General features: G+C 40.9%; 1 protein-coding gene across 2 annotated transcripts in view; it reads left to right on the top strand.

Annotated features, from left to right (window-relative positions):
- SLC6A4 (solute carrier family 6 member 4) overlaps window positions 1-18,128 on the top strand; it is a 38,605-nt gene extending 20,477 nt beyond the window's left edge. The window contains exons 5-14 of one of the 2 annotated variants that reach the window (XM_043499472.1): window positions 227-365; window positions 1,708-1,842; window positions 3,873-3,976; window positions 5,392-5,519; window positions 5,971-6,083; window positions 7,209-7,340; window positions 8,518-8,617; window positions 8,980-9,080; window positions 12,272-12,439; window positions 16,840-18,128. In XM_043499472.1, coding sequence (XP_043355407.1) covers window positions 227-365; window positions 1,708-1,842; window positions 3,873-3,976; window positions 5,392-5,519; window positions 5,971-6,083; window positions 7,209-7,340; window positions 8,518-8,617; window positions 8,980-9,080; window positions 12,272-12,439; window positions 16,840-16,914 — 1,195 coding nt within the window. In that variant the 3' untranslated portion in view covers window positions 16,915-18,128. Of the gene's footprint in view, window positions 1-226; window positions 366-1,707; window positions 1,843-3,872; window positions 3,977-5,391; window positions 5,520-5,970; window positions 6,084-7,208; window positions 7,341-8,517; window positions 8,618-8,979; window positions 9,081-12,271; window positions 15,897-16,839 lie in introns of those variants that run through there. The other variant, XM_038375565.2, reaches the window with a different exon arrangement.

Raw genomic sequence — 18,128 nt, 5'->3', positions numbered from 1 at the left:
ACAATATCAGAAAGAGGGGTAGAAAATGCAGCAGGCTTTTCTTTAGAGGGTAACCTGGGTATTTATCAATCACATGGGTTTTTAAAAACTGTCTAGGGATTAAAATGCATGCAGTTGTGGGTATGTGTAGGATGGGGGTGTCTTTTATCTCTCATGATTTAGAGCCTAAGCACTTTCTGTATTTATTACACAAACATCAACAATATGCTTTTTTCTCCTGTTTTAGCCGCCATGTTCTACAGGTGCAAAGATCCAAAGGGCTGGATGATTTGGGAGGCATTAGCTGGCAACTGACCCTCTGCTTATTGTTGATTTTCACTATTGTGTACTTCAGCATCTGGAAAGGGGTCAAAACATCTGGCAAGGTGAATGCAAAAGCAAGAGGAAGTTGCTTGGTATAGCATAATTTCTGCCACATGTCTGGAGCAGCCTATTAACATGAGAGAAAGTAAGCTTAGAATTGTCTTCAGGACAGGGACTGCAAATTCACATACATGTGAGTGAGTGCTACCGTAATCCATATAATACATGCTAACAGCATGTTGGGTTGCTGTGCTGCAGATAAAGATCATCCTACCCAGGGGATCTGAACGGGTGTGGAGGGTGATCTCTGATTACTGCTCTGTTGAGCCTCAGTTCCATTGTTTCTTTTTCTACAGATGGGCCTTGCTGTCTGCTGTCAAAGCCATGTTACCAAAAGAGGGCTGCTTAATACACATTCATTTACAAATAATGAGTAATAATAAATCTTTCCACTGACAGAGAACCTCCTGTGTGAGGATCTCAGATAACCTTACAAAGATTATTGTTGTTATTCCCATTTTACAAAAGGGGAAACTTAAGTGCAGAAAGCTTAAGACCAATATTTTCAGCAGGGTCAGCTAATTCTGCATGCTTTCATTTCTGAATGCCCAACTGGAGACAGTTAGGGCCTGACTTTCAGGGATGCTGAGCTTGGCATTTCCGAATCTCCTCATCTGGAGTTGTGAGCACTCAGCAGCTCTGAAAATCTGGGCCTAAGGGTCTCAGGTTAGGCACCCAACATTTGTGGACACTTCTCAAAATTCCGGCTGCAGTGACTTACTCAAGGTTGGACAATTATTGAGCAGCAGAGCTGGAAATGGATTGTAGGAATCTGATTCCCATTCCTTGCTCAAACCACTAAACCAGGGTAGTCCCTTTTCAGATGAAAAAAGGCAGTGGTCCATGCACACAGATGGTATAAAATTAGGCAACTCGTCTATCTTCTGACTACAGCTACAGCAAACTTGGATTCAGAAGCTGGAGTTGACTGCCTCCGAGAGGAGAATGCATAACTATTGGTGGGGCAGTCAGACCTATGGTGTTGAATAAACTAGCTTACATACCATAAGTAGTGACCTGGATGGCATTAAGGAAGGCAAAGTGGCCTAGTTGTTAAGAGGAGGGGAGTTGGAGTCTGGACTCCTGGGTTCTAATTCTTATCTCTGCTACTAATTCACTGCAGGATGTTGGGCAAGTCATCTACTATTATGTGCTATATTTGCTCCTTCATTTAAAGTATAGTAATACATTATTGCCTTTGTAAAGCACTTTGACAACTTTGAATGGAAGGTGTTATAAGTCTAAATATTACTGTTCATTCAACATTGTTACCATTATCACCACTTAGCTGTTTCCCTCAATCAGTACCCATGGCAAACATTGTCTTAATGTTTTCTCTAACAGGTAGTGTGGGTGACTGCCACGTTCCCTTACATCATACTCTTTATCCTGTTAGTACGAGGGGCCACATTGCCTGGAGCCTGGAGGGGGGTTGTCTTCTACCTGAAGCCTGACTGGCAGAAACTCCTGGCCACTGAGGTAAGGAACTTGTTGTGAAGTGGCAATTGATTTCAGCCCGTAAACTTGTACACTTAAATCTCTCCTTTTCAGAACAAGGCTACTGTCAGCATAATGACAGGTTTCAGAGTAGCAGCCGTGTTAGTCTGTATTCGCAAAAAGAAAAGCAGTACTTGTGGCACCTTAGAGACTAACAAATTTATTAGAGCATAAGCTTTCGTGAGCTACAGCTCACTTCATCGGATGCATAATAATAGGTGCCTATGGATTCTCAAGCTTAACTCCAATTCTTTTAAATCTTTGTAAAATTTTTTTTGCAGTTGTAACAATTATGCAAGATAGAGATAACCAAACTGTTACTGCTTCTAGTCTTACTCTGATAGGTAACCTTAATCTAAACTAGTGGATACCCTGTAGCTCTGTTGACTGCTGGATGATCAGCATATGTTGGAATGGGCTAAATCACCTTTAATGGAGTCCACTATCAGGTGGCTGGACTCACTGCCTGCATTTCAGAATTGTGAATATTGCCACCATCGAAAAAACTCAAGCCATCGGCCCTGTGTCAAGCTGTGGCAGATGAACCCAAAGAGATCCTCCTTTCCAGACAAGTGGTGCTTGACTCAGGTGGAAATCTGCCACATACTCCATGCAGACATGGACAGCAGGAAGACTATCAGACTCAACACACTAAGCTTGATGAAGTGATGACAGCTGGGCAGGTGTGAATGTGTGGGGAGAGGGAATACACCACACAGTCCTACAAATACTACCAACTTTAGGAGAGAGAGCAGGTATGGGGATGAGACCATAATAAAACAAAACAAGATGTCAACCCAGTGACTGATTTAGATTTGAACCCGTGTGGAAGAGGCAATCAGTCCATCAGGCTGTTGACTGTGTTTGCTTCACTATACGTGAAAGTTGCTAATGGGGAGGGAGATGGAAAAAACCCAAAGCAATAAATACAACAAATACAAAGATTAAAAACTCTAATGTTTGTGAGTCTGCAGCTTCCCAGCTGATATGGAGAGTTTTCAATGAAGAGGAAATGAAGAGACACCATTTTCTGATAAAGCATCATCTCCAATAAGGAACCACGTCTTCCTAAAAGCAATAAAGGACATTGGTATTGTATTGAATATATCTGAAGTGAGGACAGCAGATTGCAATCTGTGCGCTGGCTGGCAGCAGAGCTCTATCCAGGGGAGGTGCAGTCTAATCACACAGAAGGAGTATATTAGAAATAAGCTGCAGTGAACTCCATGTTGCAATCAAGAGGGAATAAAGGAACCAGGACTTTTTCTTTCAGGGATGGAACAGAGATCAACAGTTTGGAGATGCCACTCAGTAAGACTCCAGCCAGTGTAGCACAGTGTTTTTGTAACCAGGTCATCACACTTTTATCTGACATGGCTACACAATGGTTGAGTTGTGTTCACACAGCTGAAGTTGTACCCACACCACCAAATGTATTTGGATCAATCCAGGGAGCAATCACACAGTACTTTAGCCCAGAAGACATGTGCCTGGACACACACATGGGGCAATGTACTCCAGATGTCCTTCTGCACAGAGACCCTGGAGGAAGGAAGACAGGCCAAACCCATTACAAAGGCACAGTTACAATACAAAAACAATGTGCTACAGGAAGACTGCCATCTGTCAGCCTAGGATACTGTCAAGGGTGAAACACTGATAGCTGCCACAGTTACTGAATATTTACTGTGTTGTGTACAGAAATGTGGTAGCATTTCACCTATGGTGACCTTCTCGAAGGATAAATCCTAATTATGCCACAAGTGAAAATAAGTATGATGGCCTCACTGTGCTGGGTATTTGCCTGTCATAAAAGTACAAAAGTATTTGTCACACTTCAGCACAAAATCTTTGATCCATGTAACAAGCTCTTAATAAAATGTTTGTTAAGATAGGACTAGACTATATACAGGCTGTTGAATCTAATTCACAGCACCAGTGGACTGTAGAGTGGCATTTGCTCTTTGTTTAACACCATCTTTTCTTGATCCTCTGCCTCTTACATTTTTCAGGTCTGGGTGGATGCTGCAGCTCAGATTTTCTTCTCTCTAGGTCCAGGTTTTGGGGTCCTACTAGCCTTTGCCAGCTACAACAAATTCCACAACAACTGCTACCAGTGAGTTCCACTTCAGTGTAAGAAATAATCAATAAAAGGACAGTGTTAGAATGTAAACAGTTTGTGTATTTTTTAAAAAAAATGAGAAATGCAACGCTGGTGAAAGTTGCCAGGTTGTCAATCCTGTAGGGTGAATTCTATCTGCAGAACAGGTACATTCCCCTTAGCATCAGAGCAATCTTCCCTCACATCACACCCAGTCAACGTGCCTCGCTTCACGGCAAGTTGGGAGTTTGCTTTCCATGTCTAGTCAATTATTATTTATTATTTGTCTTGTGGCAGCACCCAAGAGCCCCAGTCGCAGACCAGGACCCTCTTGTGATAGGCTCTGTACAAATATGGAACAAAAAGATGGTCCCTCCCCAAACAGTTTACAACCCATGTAATTCTTGATCTCTGCTGAAATTGCCCATAAGGGGGCCAATTACTTGTAGAGGTGAGGCTGTGATGCGGACACCTGTCCAACAGGATCTGGACTAAATCCACCACTGAACAGCCATCAGATTGTAACAATATTTAGTTACTGCAACCAGATCAGCTATAACTTGGTAAAGGGCTCCGTGGGTTGTTTCCTTATTTTCTTAAGGATGTTTATTATGTCCTGTGAAATGAAACCTCAAATCATCATTCTCTCTAAAGCTATTACTATATCATTCTGAATCCAGTATTAATTAGATTGGTGTGATGTTTCTGGTATGCAGCCAAACAGACAGCCAAACAGATGTTGAATGAAATGTCTAAATTTCTTCCTTAGACATATAAGACACAACAATTCAAAAGTCTATCCAAAAGAGAACCAATGTATCAACAGACAAATCAGTTGTGCCCCAGTTTGCTGGGCATAAAGGAGAGACATACCTTGTCTCATTCCAAGACAAAACAGGACATCAACAGGACTGGGGTACAATCTTTAGACGTCCTTTAGAGATTCAGGCTGCATCACACTGGTAACTGCTAAATGGATACTATCAATGGATCTGGGAGCATGATCTGTGATAATCACAAAATGTTTTAAAAACTACTAATACATATCAGACCAATGATCATTTCACCACTGAAATGCAGCTGCCTTTGGGGTAGAACATAGCAGACAGGGGGACAAACAGCAGGGCAGGAGAAAATGTAGCTAAGGACACCAAGACGAAACCTTACTACTCTTCTGAAAAATGCTATGCAATTATTTTTAGCATCCATGCAAAGACAGAACCTTAATTTTCCTGAGGTCTTTCCCAACAGACCCTCACATATTAAAATATATGAATCAGTATTTATATACCCTGGAAAGTTGACGGGCTGTATTGAAACGTGCTCCCAGGTGGTCTAGATGTTCAAAATCAATACTGTGCCTTCTGGCAATACACCATTCTTTCTGGCAGATGTTTGCTCTCTGAGATTCATTGTGTTTTCTCTTCCAGGGATGCACTGGTTACCAGTACTGTGAACTGCATGACTAGTTTTGTGTCTGGATTTGTCATTTTCACTGTGCTTGGATATATGGCTGAAATGAGGAATGAAGAGGTGTCGGAGGTTGCTAAAGATACTGGTAGGGGAACTTATTCTATTGCTGTCTTAAATTTCCTCTGAAGTTTCGATAGAACTTGTTTGATTACATTCCAGATGGGGAGATATTCTTAGCACAGAAACATGACCATGTAATCCATTTAAAATTCAGGATCAGGGGAAAGACCCTGGCCTGGACAAACACTACAAACTACGCATAATGTTTTGTATATACTATGATTAATCATACTGCTTTATGATTAACATAAAACAGTCAGCAGCATACAGTGTGCTACACAGCTCCAAAATGGTTCTATGAAGATAAAAGAATGCAGAAATCATGTTATATGTCACCTAGTGAACCTTACTGTGACTACACTTGGTAACACTCCCCTGTGGACAAAGGCATTTCCAGGTGTGAGTGAAATGGTCCCTCTTTTTTAGAGCGGTAGAATTGACCTGTAATAATCGCCTGTTCTCCCTCTTGGTACCAGGGCCCAGCCTTCTCTTCATTACCTACGCAGAGGCCATTGCAAACATGCCTGCTTCAACTTTTTTTGCCATCATATTTTTCTTGATGTTACTCACTCTGGGATTAGACAGCACGGTGAGTGGGTATCATTAGTGAGAGGGGCCCTGAATGGATGGATGAAGTTAAGCATTTGGAATTATTCCAGAATGTTCCAAAATAAATCTGCAGAATTAAACATAAACTCTTCTTTTGATAATAGAGCAATTATACTAATACTTTGAGGTCCTTGGATGAAGGGTGCTAAATAAATGCAAAATGCATTGCAAACATTCAATAATCTTCATAATCCCTGGGTCACAGAATAGTATTTATTATCCCTATTTCAAAGTTGGGGAAACTGAGGCACAACACGATTAAATGATTTGCCCAGTCACACAGTAAGTCAATGGCAAAGCTGGGAACAGAACTCAGAATATTCAACTTCTAGAACCCTGCTTTTAACCAGCAGGTGATGCTCTCTCTCTTCTTGTATATTAGAAGCATTTAATTACCTGTCAACATGCAAGTCAGTGACACGTTTCTGGGATTTTTCACAGGTAACAGGATTTAGAAGGCAGGAACAGAAGGTGGATTTCTCAAAGTGGGGCAAGGTGCTATAAAGATTTTGCCACATGAGCCACATAGTTATTGCAGATTAAGGACCAAATTCAATCCAAAATCAACTCCACTGACTTCATAGTCTTGGCTATAATGAGCCATTTACTTATTATTTATTATTTGTAATATGGTTATGTGCTAGGCACTTCCCTCACATATGAGACAAAATCCCTGTCCTAAAGAGATCAAGGTCTCTGAAAACATGATGGAGATGTTTCCAGAGCAGTCATCTCAATCCTATCACACTCAGATACATGCCAAAGGTTCATTGTCCTAATTGTATCTTATGGTATGTCTACACTTAAAACACTATAGCAGCACAGCTGTAGTGCTTCAGTGTAAACACTCACTATAGTGACCTGAGGGGTTCTCCCATTGCCGCAGGTAATCCATCTCCCCAACAGGTGGTAGCCAGGTTGACAGAAGCACTGGCTAGGGTTAGGTTGGCATAGCTTTGGCTTTCAGAGAGTGTGGATTTTTCAAATGTCTGAGAGATGCAGCTATGCCAATGTACAGCAGTTGTGGGGTATGTGTGGGAAATGCAGGGTGGGAAGGACGCTTTCTTTCTTTCTTTCTTTCTATGACACTTTGTGTGCTTTTCAGTTTGCAGGACTGGAGGGGGTGATCACTGCAGTGCTGGATGAATTTCCATATGTCTGGGGCAAGCGCAGGGAATGGTTTGTCCTTGGTCTGATCATTGCTTGCTTCCTGGGGTCATTAACAACTCTGACATTTGTAAGTACCTCACCCAACATTGTGAATCTTCCTTATTGGCAGTAGGCTCTAACTGATATCTGCAGAAGGGAAGTGTTTCCCCCAACAGAATCTCAAGGGGTCTCATCAAAAATGTGAAATACTATTAGTCCAGTTGAGAGGAGTTGTTTTCCTTATGAGGTCGGAGACTGTCGGTGGAATGAACGTGAGCAGTCGTGCTCGTGAAGGAATCTGACAATGTTGTTACTTGACAAAGTTTCAGTGTACAGTACATAATAAATCACAAATACTGCTCAGGCTGATACTATACCACTAAGCAGTTCATTCCAGCTGATTAACCCTTCAAACCTTCACCCAAAATCCCAGGTTTTACAAATTTAAAAATTATCAGTTTAATTTTCAAAGGGTTAGAAATAAATTTCAAATCAAGAAAAGGATGGATAAAAAAATCCAGTCCTAGAAACTACCATAAATGGAATTTAGTGAACAGGAATCCAGAAGCTCCTGGCACTGGATAATGGCTCATATGTGAACTTACATATTCCTTCTTTCATACAGGCCAAACATTGTCCTAAGTTACACCTACGCAACCTCTGTCTAGTCACTGGGGTTTCATTGCTGTAACAGGAGCACAAATTGGTCAGCTTTTGTAAAAGATGTGGGGGAAAAATTCATTGGCTTTTACATTTCACTGTTTGTTTTATGAAAAAATCCCTCCTAGTTTAAGGCATTTACAAGGAGCTAGGTTCCTGTAGAACACACAACTCTCTTTTCTTGTAGCTGAGTCCAGATCCAGGAGGAAAGAATAGAACCTAATGCTGCCTTTGTTTCCTGCTCAGTAACTAATGCTCAGGGACAGAGAAGGAAGTTGCCATCAAAGGAGAGCATGGAAAAGCATAGATCCCATCTGATTAGCTCATTAAAATCCAACTAGAAATGCCTGCCACTTCCCTTTCAGTTTTTCTGCATGACCGTTCAATTGGCAAAGGATGATCACAGGAAGTTAAAGCAAGGGTACTGGACAAGTCATTAGTACTGTCAAGTATTACTCAAGGCCAGAGCAGGCAGGAAGTGATGGGATAGAGTGAATTTTGTGCTGGTGAATACTCTCTTTCCAAATGAGGAGAGTATATGACTAGTAGTACAAAACTTTGATTCTGGTGATTTTGGCTAATCAGTGCCATAATCTCTTTTCTAGGGTGGTGCATATGTAGTGAAGCTGTTTGAAGAATATGCTACAGGCCCTGCTGTCCTAACAGTGGTGTTTCTGGAATCCATTGCGGTGGCCTGGTTCTATGGTAAGATTGTTCCCGCACTTACAACCCATGCCGACCAGACTCCCTGGCATTTGCCGAATAGTGTTTCTGCCAGCTTTGTGGACAGGGGTACTGATGTCACATAGAAAAAGTAATTTACAGATTACTGAATCTGAAAACAATGTTACCAATTACTTTGTCATGTAAGCACAGTAAAATCTTGATCTCCAAATGGATTGGGAAACTCTGAATGACTTTGGATAATGGAGGTTTCTGTGTAGTGAAAAGGTTGCAGGGACATGACCACACTGTTTTCTGCTGGATGCTAAATGCATTTCCTGGTTATATCAATGTTTGAATAACCTTTTTCTCCCCATCCGTCTACCTTCCATTTATTTTCATAGGCATCAACCAGTTTTGCAGTGACATGAAGGAAATGCTGGGCTTCACTCCAGGCTGGTACTGGCGACTCTGCTGGGTAGCAATCAGCCCCATCTTCCTTTTGGTGAGTTCATCTTCCCAGCCCAAGACAGTCAGTTTACTGTTACCTTAGAGTTCCCGATATGTGATTTTCATTTACATAATATTCACGTTCTACTCTCTGCCAGGTTTTGGAAGCCAAAAATATTAAATCAGTAAGACTAATCTGATAAAAGCAGCTAGATTACTTAGTAGATCAACACTGAGTTTGTTTGATTTTTTTTTTTTTGTTACTTAGACAAACAATGATGATACTAGAAAACTTTAATAACCTGCAACACAGGGCAAGGCTAATCTGATCTTTGCTGCTTTAGATTTATGTCAATGAAGTAAAATATTAAAAGGATACTGATAAGAAGCACAGAAAAAAGAAAAGGAGTACTTATGGCACCTTAGAGACTAACAAATTTATTTGAGCATAAGCTTTCGTGAGCTTCATCGAATGCATCCGATGAAGTGAGCTGTAGCTCACGAAAGCTTATGCTCAAATAAATTTGTTAGTCTCTAAGGTGCCACAAGTACTCCTTTTCTTTTTGCGAATACAGACTAACACGGCTGCTACTCTGAAACCTGACAGAAGAAAGAGAAATTAAGATAACAGATTTATAAGCTGTTTGATCAGCCACTGCCTGGCAACTTCAGAATACACCTACCCAAACTCTACATCACCAGATAGCATTCTTCGTAATCAGAAACTGGTGCCAGCATCCCCACAGCTGACTTGGCAAAGTTATTACTAACATTTTTAAACAAAGCCTTCATTCCCTGTTCCAAAAATTAGTTCACCCTGTCTTTTATTATTGTTTGGCTTGGATGCAAGGAGAGTAAGTCAAGATGGAGGTTTATGGAGGCAAACAACACTGCTGGGATGATTAATGTGTGTTTAACTGTTTTCCATTTTACTACCTGTAAACAAAGGAGTAAAAAAAAGCTATAAATAGATGTTTCACCACAAAAATAATTTATACACTACTGTCCTGTCCATGATCCTGAAACAATAAAACTAAATTACATGAAGAGCAATATACTTTCAGTGATGTGGTTACTAGGCAAAATAGATATTTACAGTCTCTATGGAAACTAAAATAAGAAAAGCCCAGACAAGAGCCACCAGTAGGTTTGGTGGCTCTCTATGGGAATTTTAAACATCTAGTGCTGAGTATCCTCTGATGAAATTCTGTGAAAACTAAGTTAGGATGCTTCCCAAAACAGTCACTAACATTAATTTTGCAATGTACCAGTTTAATACTTAAGCACCTTAGGTTTGACTTCAATGAGAACTGGAAGCACTGAGCACCTCACAGGGTCGGATCCAATAAGCTTTAGCATAAAACTGGAACGTTGCAATCTTAGTATTAGAGTAAGAAGAAAAACATATAAATCCAAGAACTATCAATTTCTACAAGTCAATCTGAGATACCAGGGATCAAACCACAATGATTTCTGGCCTATAATCAACACGAAAGCTGGTAAGTAATCTCTCAACCATACAGCATCTGCAGGCTGCTGACAGTGAATCAAAGTACTGGAGAAGACTGCCAAATGCAATGAGTTGCTGCTGTAGACAGTGGAAATTCCTCTATTTGGCGTTAAGGAAGAATTTTAGAACTACCTGAAGAAAAACTAGACATTCCATGTGACCTCAAAGAATTCTTGAAACATTTATACAACTAGTACAATACTACTGAAGCTTAACAAACATGGAGTTACATAAGAAAACATTCTCTTATCTTCAACTTTTCACCATCTGCCTTGAGAAAACATTCAAAAAGCTGGATTCTGAAGAAAAGTGCACAAAGATAAAAATGGTACATGAACCACTTCCAATTTGCAGGTGACATCTTTGTTTAGCCCCTGAAAGAACTTGAAGCAATAACCTGAGAAAGGAACATGAAAAGCAAGGAATATAGATGTGTGTTAAATATACACAACATAAACACTTTCTAATGAAATTGTGGAAGAGGAGAAAAAAAAAATCACACTAGAATAAATTATAAACTTTTATAGAGCCTTTTATATGTTGGCCAAGTGGTGCATAGCATTCCAAACCAGCACAACAATAAAAGGGAGAGAGGAATCCTCTGGAGGGTAAACAGTGTCTTCAAGAAAAAAATCATCTCACCCCTATTCATTACCAGACCTAATTATTGGCTATGGAATTCTGGATCACACTGGATTCAAATGGAATTTTTTTTGACCATTCTATCTTAAAATTCAGTAGAATTTTAGAATTGGTATTCAAACATACAATACGAGATCAGATCTGTGGTCCATTTATACATCTAAGGGCTAATATGATCCTTGGATGTATAATCAGGAAAATATGGAGGTGTTTTTTTACCCCTGTATACAGCAATGATGACGCTGATCGTAGAATACTGCATCCAGGTCTGGTGTCCACATTCTAAAACAGATATTGAAAAAGTGGAGGGGGTGCAGAAGAGAGCTAGAAAAATTATTCAAGTACTGAAGAAAATACCTTCAACTTAACGAGCGCAATCTGTTTAATAAAATAAATAAATAATAATAATAAACCATTGAGAGTTGACTTGATTATGATGTGTGAATACCTTCCTGGGTTGAAAATACTGGGTATTAATGGTCCTTTTCGCTCTAATGGAGAAAGGCAGAACAAGACCCAATGGCTGGAAGTTAAAGCCAGACAAATTCAGACTGGAAATAAGGCACACATTTTTTTAACAGTGAGGATGATTAATTATTGGAACAAATTACCAAGGGAAATGTTGTACTCTCTTGCTGTCTTCTAGAAGATATGCTTTAGTCAGTCAAATTATTGGGCTTGACGCAGGCGTAACTGCGTGAATTTCTCTGCTCTGCAATCTCCCCGAGATCAGACGAGGTGATCTAATGGTTCCTTCTGGCCTAAAAATCTAAAAATCTAGTCCAATATCGTGTCTCTATGTTTGGATTCAAGAATACCCAGAACAAGTCATTATGGAATAAATTGTCCATAAGACGAATTTTCTGCCTAATATCTTATCTGTTAAGGTGGCTTATGACCCAAGCACGAGGGTTTACATCCTTTCTAATGTAATTGTGGATTTTCTCATTATTCATATAAGTGCTTAATCCTTTTTTGAATCCTGCTACGCTTTTGGTCTCAATGATATATTGCAGCAGTTGGTCCCAAAGGCTAATTAAGTGCTATGTAAAAACATTGTATATTTGTAATATTTTGTTGCATTTTTATTTCAGTTCATCATTTGCAGTTTTATGTCCAGCCCTCCTGATCTACGACTTTTTGATTATAACTATCCCTATTGGACCACTATAGTGGGTTACTGCATAGGAACCTCCTCTGTTATCTGCATTCCACTCTACATGGCTTATCGGTTGATAATCACCCCAGGAACATTTAAAGAGGTATCTGATGTGTTTTATTTGTTCAAGTTCATTTTTGATGGGATGTACTTGCCACCCCACTACCCAGCCGTACATAAGGAGAGGTGGGGAAATACTGCATAGGCACTTAAGACAAAAAGATGGTCTGTAAATAATGCTCCCATATTTGCCAGGTGCTGGATGTATGGATCAGCATTGCAAGAAATACCTCTCTTTAACAGTTAAATCCTTGCTGTTAATACAAAGGAATGGTGGGTTATGTATGATAGAAGAGTGCCAGCTCTGCAAATAATTAAGGTTGAGAATTCCTTTCTGTTTAAAGAACAACTCTTCTGAGTGCTCTAAAATCCACACGGTTGTACAGATTGCCTTGAAATTAGCTGAGACACATGGGATTTGGAGTCTTTTGAGCAAGCAGTTCCTAGGATACAGCTGTCCCCAGGAAATCAGCTTTTCTTAAGGTTGACAGATTCCATCAACTTTTTTTTTTTACTCAGACCAAAGGCTCAAACCATGGCTCTACATGCTCAAAGGGTCTCAATCACTCAACATTTACCCCTGCCAGTGCATTTACCCCCCTTTTGGAGGAGCAAAATTGAGTGAGTCTGGCTCTTTAGGCAGGTGCATGCTAATATTCACAAGCCAATGGATTACACTATGCACAGGTGGACAGAATCCCAAAAGAATTACTAGCCAAGCATGATTCACAGGACCTGTGTGACTCAAGGGGACGTTACGGCCACTAAACGTGAGCAACACCCGAGGCACTATAAATTCAAACCCAACCCATGATAGAAAGCTGAAACGAAACCTAGGCATGTTGCTATAACCTGCCTCTGTCCAAGGGTGTTTTATTTTTATTTGGGGGAAATGTAATCTGAGTACAGCAGAAACTTCAGAAGGCATTTGTGCTATTTCAAAAAGAAAATAAATTACATGTGAATGATTGCTGGGAAAGGAGTAGGATTTAGGAGGCAGAGGAGTGGAAGGGACGAGGGGTTTGGGTCTTCAGGGAGGCAAGGGGTTATACAGAGAAGGATAAATATAGAGGAGTAGTAGGGGAGGGGTTTCGGGGCTTGGGTCAGGGGGAGAGAGTGGGGATTATGGGGAAGTGTGAGGGATGACATGGAGGGAGTGGCAGGGTAAATGGGAGGAATTAGGGGTGCCTGTCATCCCCACATTCTTCTCTTCTGTGTGTGTGCTGGGAATAGGGGGACCCTGACCCTCTTGGGATGTCTGAGCTTCTCTCCCTACCCACTTCTCATGTGAAGAAGGATCTGTGGGAGCCCTGTCCCTCTGAGGATGCCTTTCCCTACCTCCCCTCTCTACAGCCCTCTCCCTGTCCCTATGTGGAATCTGGGAGGCCCTGTCACGCAGAAGGGGTCTATCCCCTGAAGCCCTCCCCCTGTCCTTGCCTCCCCCTCTCATTCCACCAAGACCATCCCATTGAGATGAATGGCCACTTCACACGTCTCAGAGCCTGCTCTGCTTTCGGTTCAGTCTGTGCTGGGAATCTGGCTATAGCAAAGCAGTTGCTGATGATTAATCTCATTCCATATTATAGTGGAGCACTGTCCAGTTCTGCCACGATTAAGATTGTGAAGATGTTTCTGTTTAAAGGTTAATTCTTTTCGGTGCTTTAAAATCCATGTGCTTCCTCACTATGTCTTGAAATGTGCTGTGCGCTTTACTGCGGAAGGGTAAATGATCCATATTTGAGAAAAGGATTTCTAAGATACAGCCCCCAGGTTTTCTTAAAGTTCACAGGTTTCTACCTATTTTCTTGTGCACACCTGGCTTCTCAAGTGCTAGTGGCTTAACGTGACAGGAAGGGGAGGGTGAGGTGGGAATGGTGGCGGAGGGTGGGATACATGTTGTGGGGGATGATGGCAGAGGAGGGTGGAGCAAGAGAGAGGGCTATATCAATCTTCTCTCATACTTAAAATTACTGTTCTCCCTGTGTAATAAAACTTGATTTTGGGGCAAGGACGACATCTGAGATTTCTCTCACTGGGCTGTTAGTAACTCCAAACATTTCAAAGCACAACCATTATCCCTATTTCACTGTAACAAGGTGGGGGATGGGAGAGGCACACACCTACGTATCACACAGCAACATAATGGAGAGAACAGTGGACTGGGAGTCAGAAAACCTGGGCTCTATTCCCACCCCTGCCTCATGCTTGCTGGGTGACCGTGGCCATATCACTTTACTGCTCTGTGCCTTAGTTTCCCCATCTGCACAATGGGGATAATGATGTTTCCTTCCTTGGCAAAGTGCTATGAGATCTATTGATGAAAAGTGCAATGTAAGAGCAAGGTATTATCATCATTACCTGGCCACAACTGTATCTCAGCTGCACACCTGCATGATAACTAAAACTGCCTAAACGACCACTAACAATTCTCTCTGTTAAAAAAAACTCTAGGAAATTCACTGACAAAAAAGCTTTGCTAATGGAGAGTTAAGGTTGCCCAGTGGTATCTCATGTCCTTGAACATCAAGTTCAGCAAAACTCAAAATGTCTGAAAAACAGGAACTGAAGAGTTAAGGTACACACCCATGCAACCTTAACTCCCTCTCCTTGGAGCAATGCCTCAGTACACCCATAGCACATGCTCTCACACTGCACAGCACTACACAAGAACTACCTACACATGCCCAACACTGACCCCATCTGCTAAAGTTTACAACCTCTTCACCCTGATGCACATGATGCCATCTCACACTATGGTTTCACTTACCTGTCATTAAACCCACAGACCACACTCATCTCCCACCTAGATGCTGAGAATTCCCATGGCAAGACGATCCACGTGCCCCACTGCTACATAACACAGAGCTTAAATAAGGCATACTATATCTTTCAAGGTACACATGGACCTCTTTCCTTAGATTACACATATGAGGGTTAGGGAGAGGGGGCATGCACACACCCGGGGGACCCCTAGATTGTCTCATATTACAATCACAGCTCTGCCAAACTCTCCAACTAACCCTCCCCTTTCAATACAGCTATACCTAACACAGCGAATGCAGCTGGAGTGCACCCAGGCAATTCCCAGGGATTACTGCCAGCTCCAGGGCCACAGACTACAGTTGTGTGGGCATGAACCTTAACTCTGTATTGCCTGGTTTACAGAAGTCCGAGTTTTACAGAACTCAATGTTCTGGAAGGGCACAAGGTACCACTGTAACCTTCATTCTGTGTTAGTTTTTTTTGGTCAGTGAATATTTAAGATGGTTAAGTGCTGAGAATTAGTGTTTGATCGGAATAATATACATTGGTAAAATGCTTTAAGATCTTGGATGAAAGGCACTATAAATAAGCAAGATAGTAGTAGTAATACAGAGTGATGAATTTTGCCAATTACCCTGATTTAATCACAACAAGGTTTATCCTTACATGGATTACTTCTGAATCTGTTTTGGAAGGGGCAGAGGATGGTAGAAGATATGAACTGCTTTGCTCCGACAGCCCACAAAGGATTTTCTCAGGTTTGGTCTACATTAGGGTATTAGATCAGTATAACTATGTTGCTCAGGGGTGTCAAAAATCCACACCCCATAGCGACACAATTGAACTGATCTAACCCCCAGTGTAGACAGAGCTAGGTCAACGGAAGAATTCTCCCATCAACCTAGCTACTCCCTCTTGGAGAGGTGCAGTACCTATCTCAACGGGAGAAGCTCTCCCGTCACATAGGTAGCATCTTCACTGAAGCGCTACAACGGTGCAGCTGCAGCATTTTAAATGTAGACAAGTCCTCAGACTTTCAGCAGTAGCAGGAAATATGCATCTCTGCTGGTCACTACAGAAGATGGAAAATTTTATTTTGGTTAGAAGATAGGGGCCTAGCAATATATTCCAAAGAGGTTCAGTCAATTCTGGCCATAGGCTGAGGAAGCAATACTAGTTTGGCCTAAATCTATAGACACACCATCCTGCTTCCTCCACCACAAAAACAAAAATAGAAATATACACAACCACTAACACCATCCATCCCATATTTTAAACAAGATCCACCGCAAGCTGGGATGGAATTTGGAAACTTTAATTTATATGTAAATATCCATTCAGAAGAGATATGCTCAATAAAGTTGATAGTATTTAAGTATGAAATGATCACAAAGGCATTAATGCAAAAGCTCTGTAAATTAGCCTGGATGCTACCATTTATGTCAACTAAAAAAAAAAATATAGTTTGTACTTCTGTAGCACTTTACATCTTTAAAGTGCTGTAAAAACAAACGAAGTTTCACAATACTTGTGTGACGCAGGTAAATATGTGTAGCTTTTAAAGGTGGGTCAGATTTTTCTTTAAGCTAAATCCTTTACGGTGTCCCTTTCAACTGCAAAGTTCTACCTGAAATCTAAATTTGCACAACATTCATCTAACATGTGTTTTCTTCTCAACAGCGTATTCTAAAAAGCATTATCCCGGAAACAGCCACAGAAATTCCCTTTGGGGACATCCGCATGAATGCAGTTTAAGTTAACATTTTTGGGGGGAGGGGAAAAGGTGTAAAAGTTTAACTTTCCCCATGCTCCCCAACTGTCCATACTCCCTTTTCCAAAGAATTGAGTTTCCAGCTGAGCCAAGGAATGGGTGGACGTTTTCCATGGAGGCCCAGACAACGGCAATGTGCATCTGGAAAATTGGTACCTCCAGCATACAGATCCAAGCATTTCAACAAAATCTGCTGCGCACTTCAAACCAGACTATGAGTACACTGCTGAATTGATTCATTCTGAAAACATGAGGATGTGTGTATGGGAGAGACTGCATAAACCATGATAGGATGAGTCTCATCAGTTAGGATTAGATTTAGAATCTCAAATCCGTGGCAGTACTCCTGTATTTTTCTCAATGTGATCATTTGTAGTGGACCATGTTGTATTTGCTTCTAAAGATCTCATTGCTTAAACTGAACTGAAAAATACAGGAAAGTAGTTCTGATAGCCATATATTACCTGAGTAATACAGAGTTTTATCGCTTAAAAATAATAGGACCCTCAGATCCTTGTTTTGCTGTGGAGTAGGCAGAGGAAGATGTAGGAAACCACCATGAAAAGCACTATGTATGAAGACTGTGTGTCCAGTTGTACACATATTTGGTAACATTAGCCCCCTTCCTTCTTTATGCCACTTATTTTTCTGCACTTTATGGACCATACCAGTTTTCAATAGTTATTTCTTGCCTAACAAGCACTCCACAAATAAAAAGATTTTGTAAAGTCCAGAATTTTGAAAATGCTCAACATCTTCCCTATTCTCCTCTGATACCAGTTATACAAAACCTTCAGCCCATCCATCTCTGGGTAATAGGTCAGCTGGAAAATGTTTAAGTTGTTAGCAATTGCTACACTCTGGTGCCAAGTGCTTGTCTCTTTTAGCTGTATATTTATGATGACATTTTACAGACAGACTTATCTTATTTTTTCCTTTAGAAATTGTAGCCCAGAGGTGAATTGTTAGGAGGTCAGATGCTAGAGGTTGGACCATCAGAGCTACATAGACTTCTTTTTTGGGCATCATCCTGTGTTTTTTCCTATTGTTTCCTGTTGCAAAACTAAAGCTTAGGGTTATACTTTATACTGGTTGGCACAAATATCAAGTCTAAAAATTCTTACAAAATGTCATGAAAATTTACTAGCTCATGTACTAAATCAGCTCATCCAGTCTTTATCCTGAAGATAAAGATAAC

The sequence above is a fragment of the Dermochelys coriacea genome, chromosome 17 (assembly GCF_009764565.3).
Source record: "Dermochelys coriacea isolate rDerCor1 chromosome 17, rDerCor1.pri.v4, whole genome shotgun sequence".
Classification (NCBI taxonomy): Eukaryota; Metazoa; Chordata; order Testudines; family Dermochelyidae; genus Dermochelys; species Dermochelys coriacea.
Note: the sequence above shows the minus strand (reverse complement) of the source record. Positions and strands in the feature narration are given on the sequence as shown.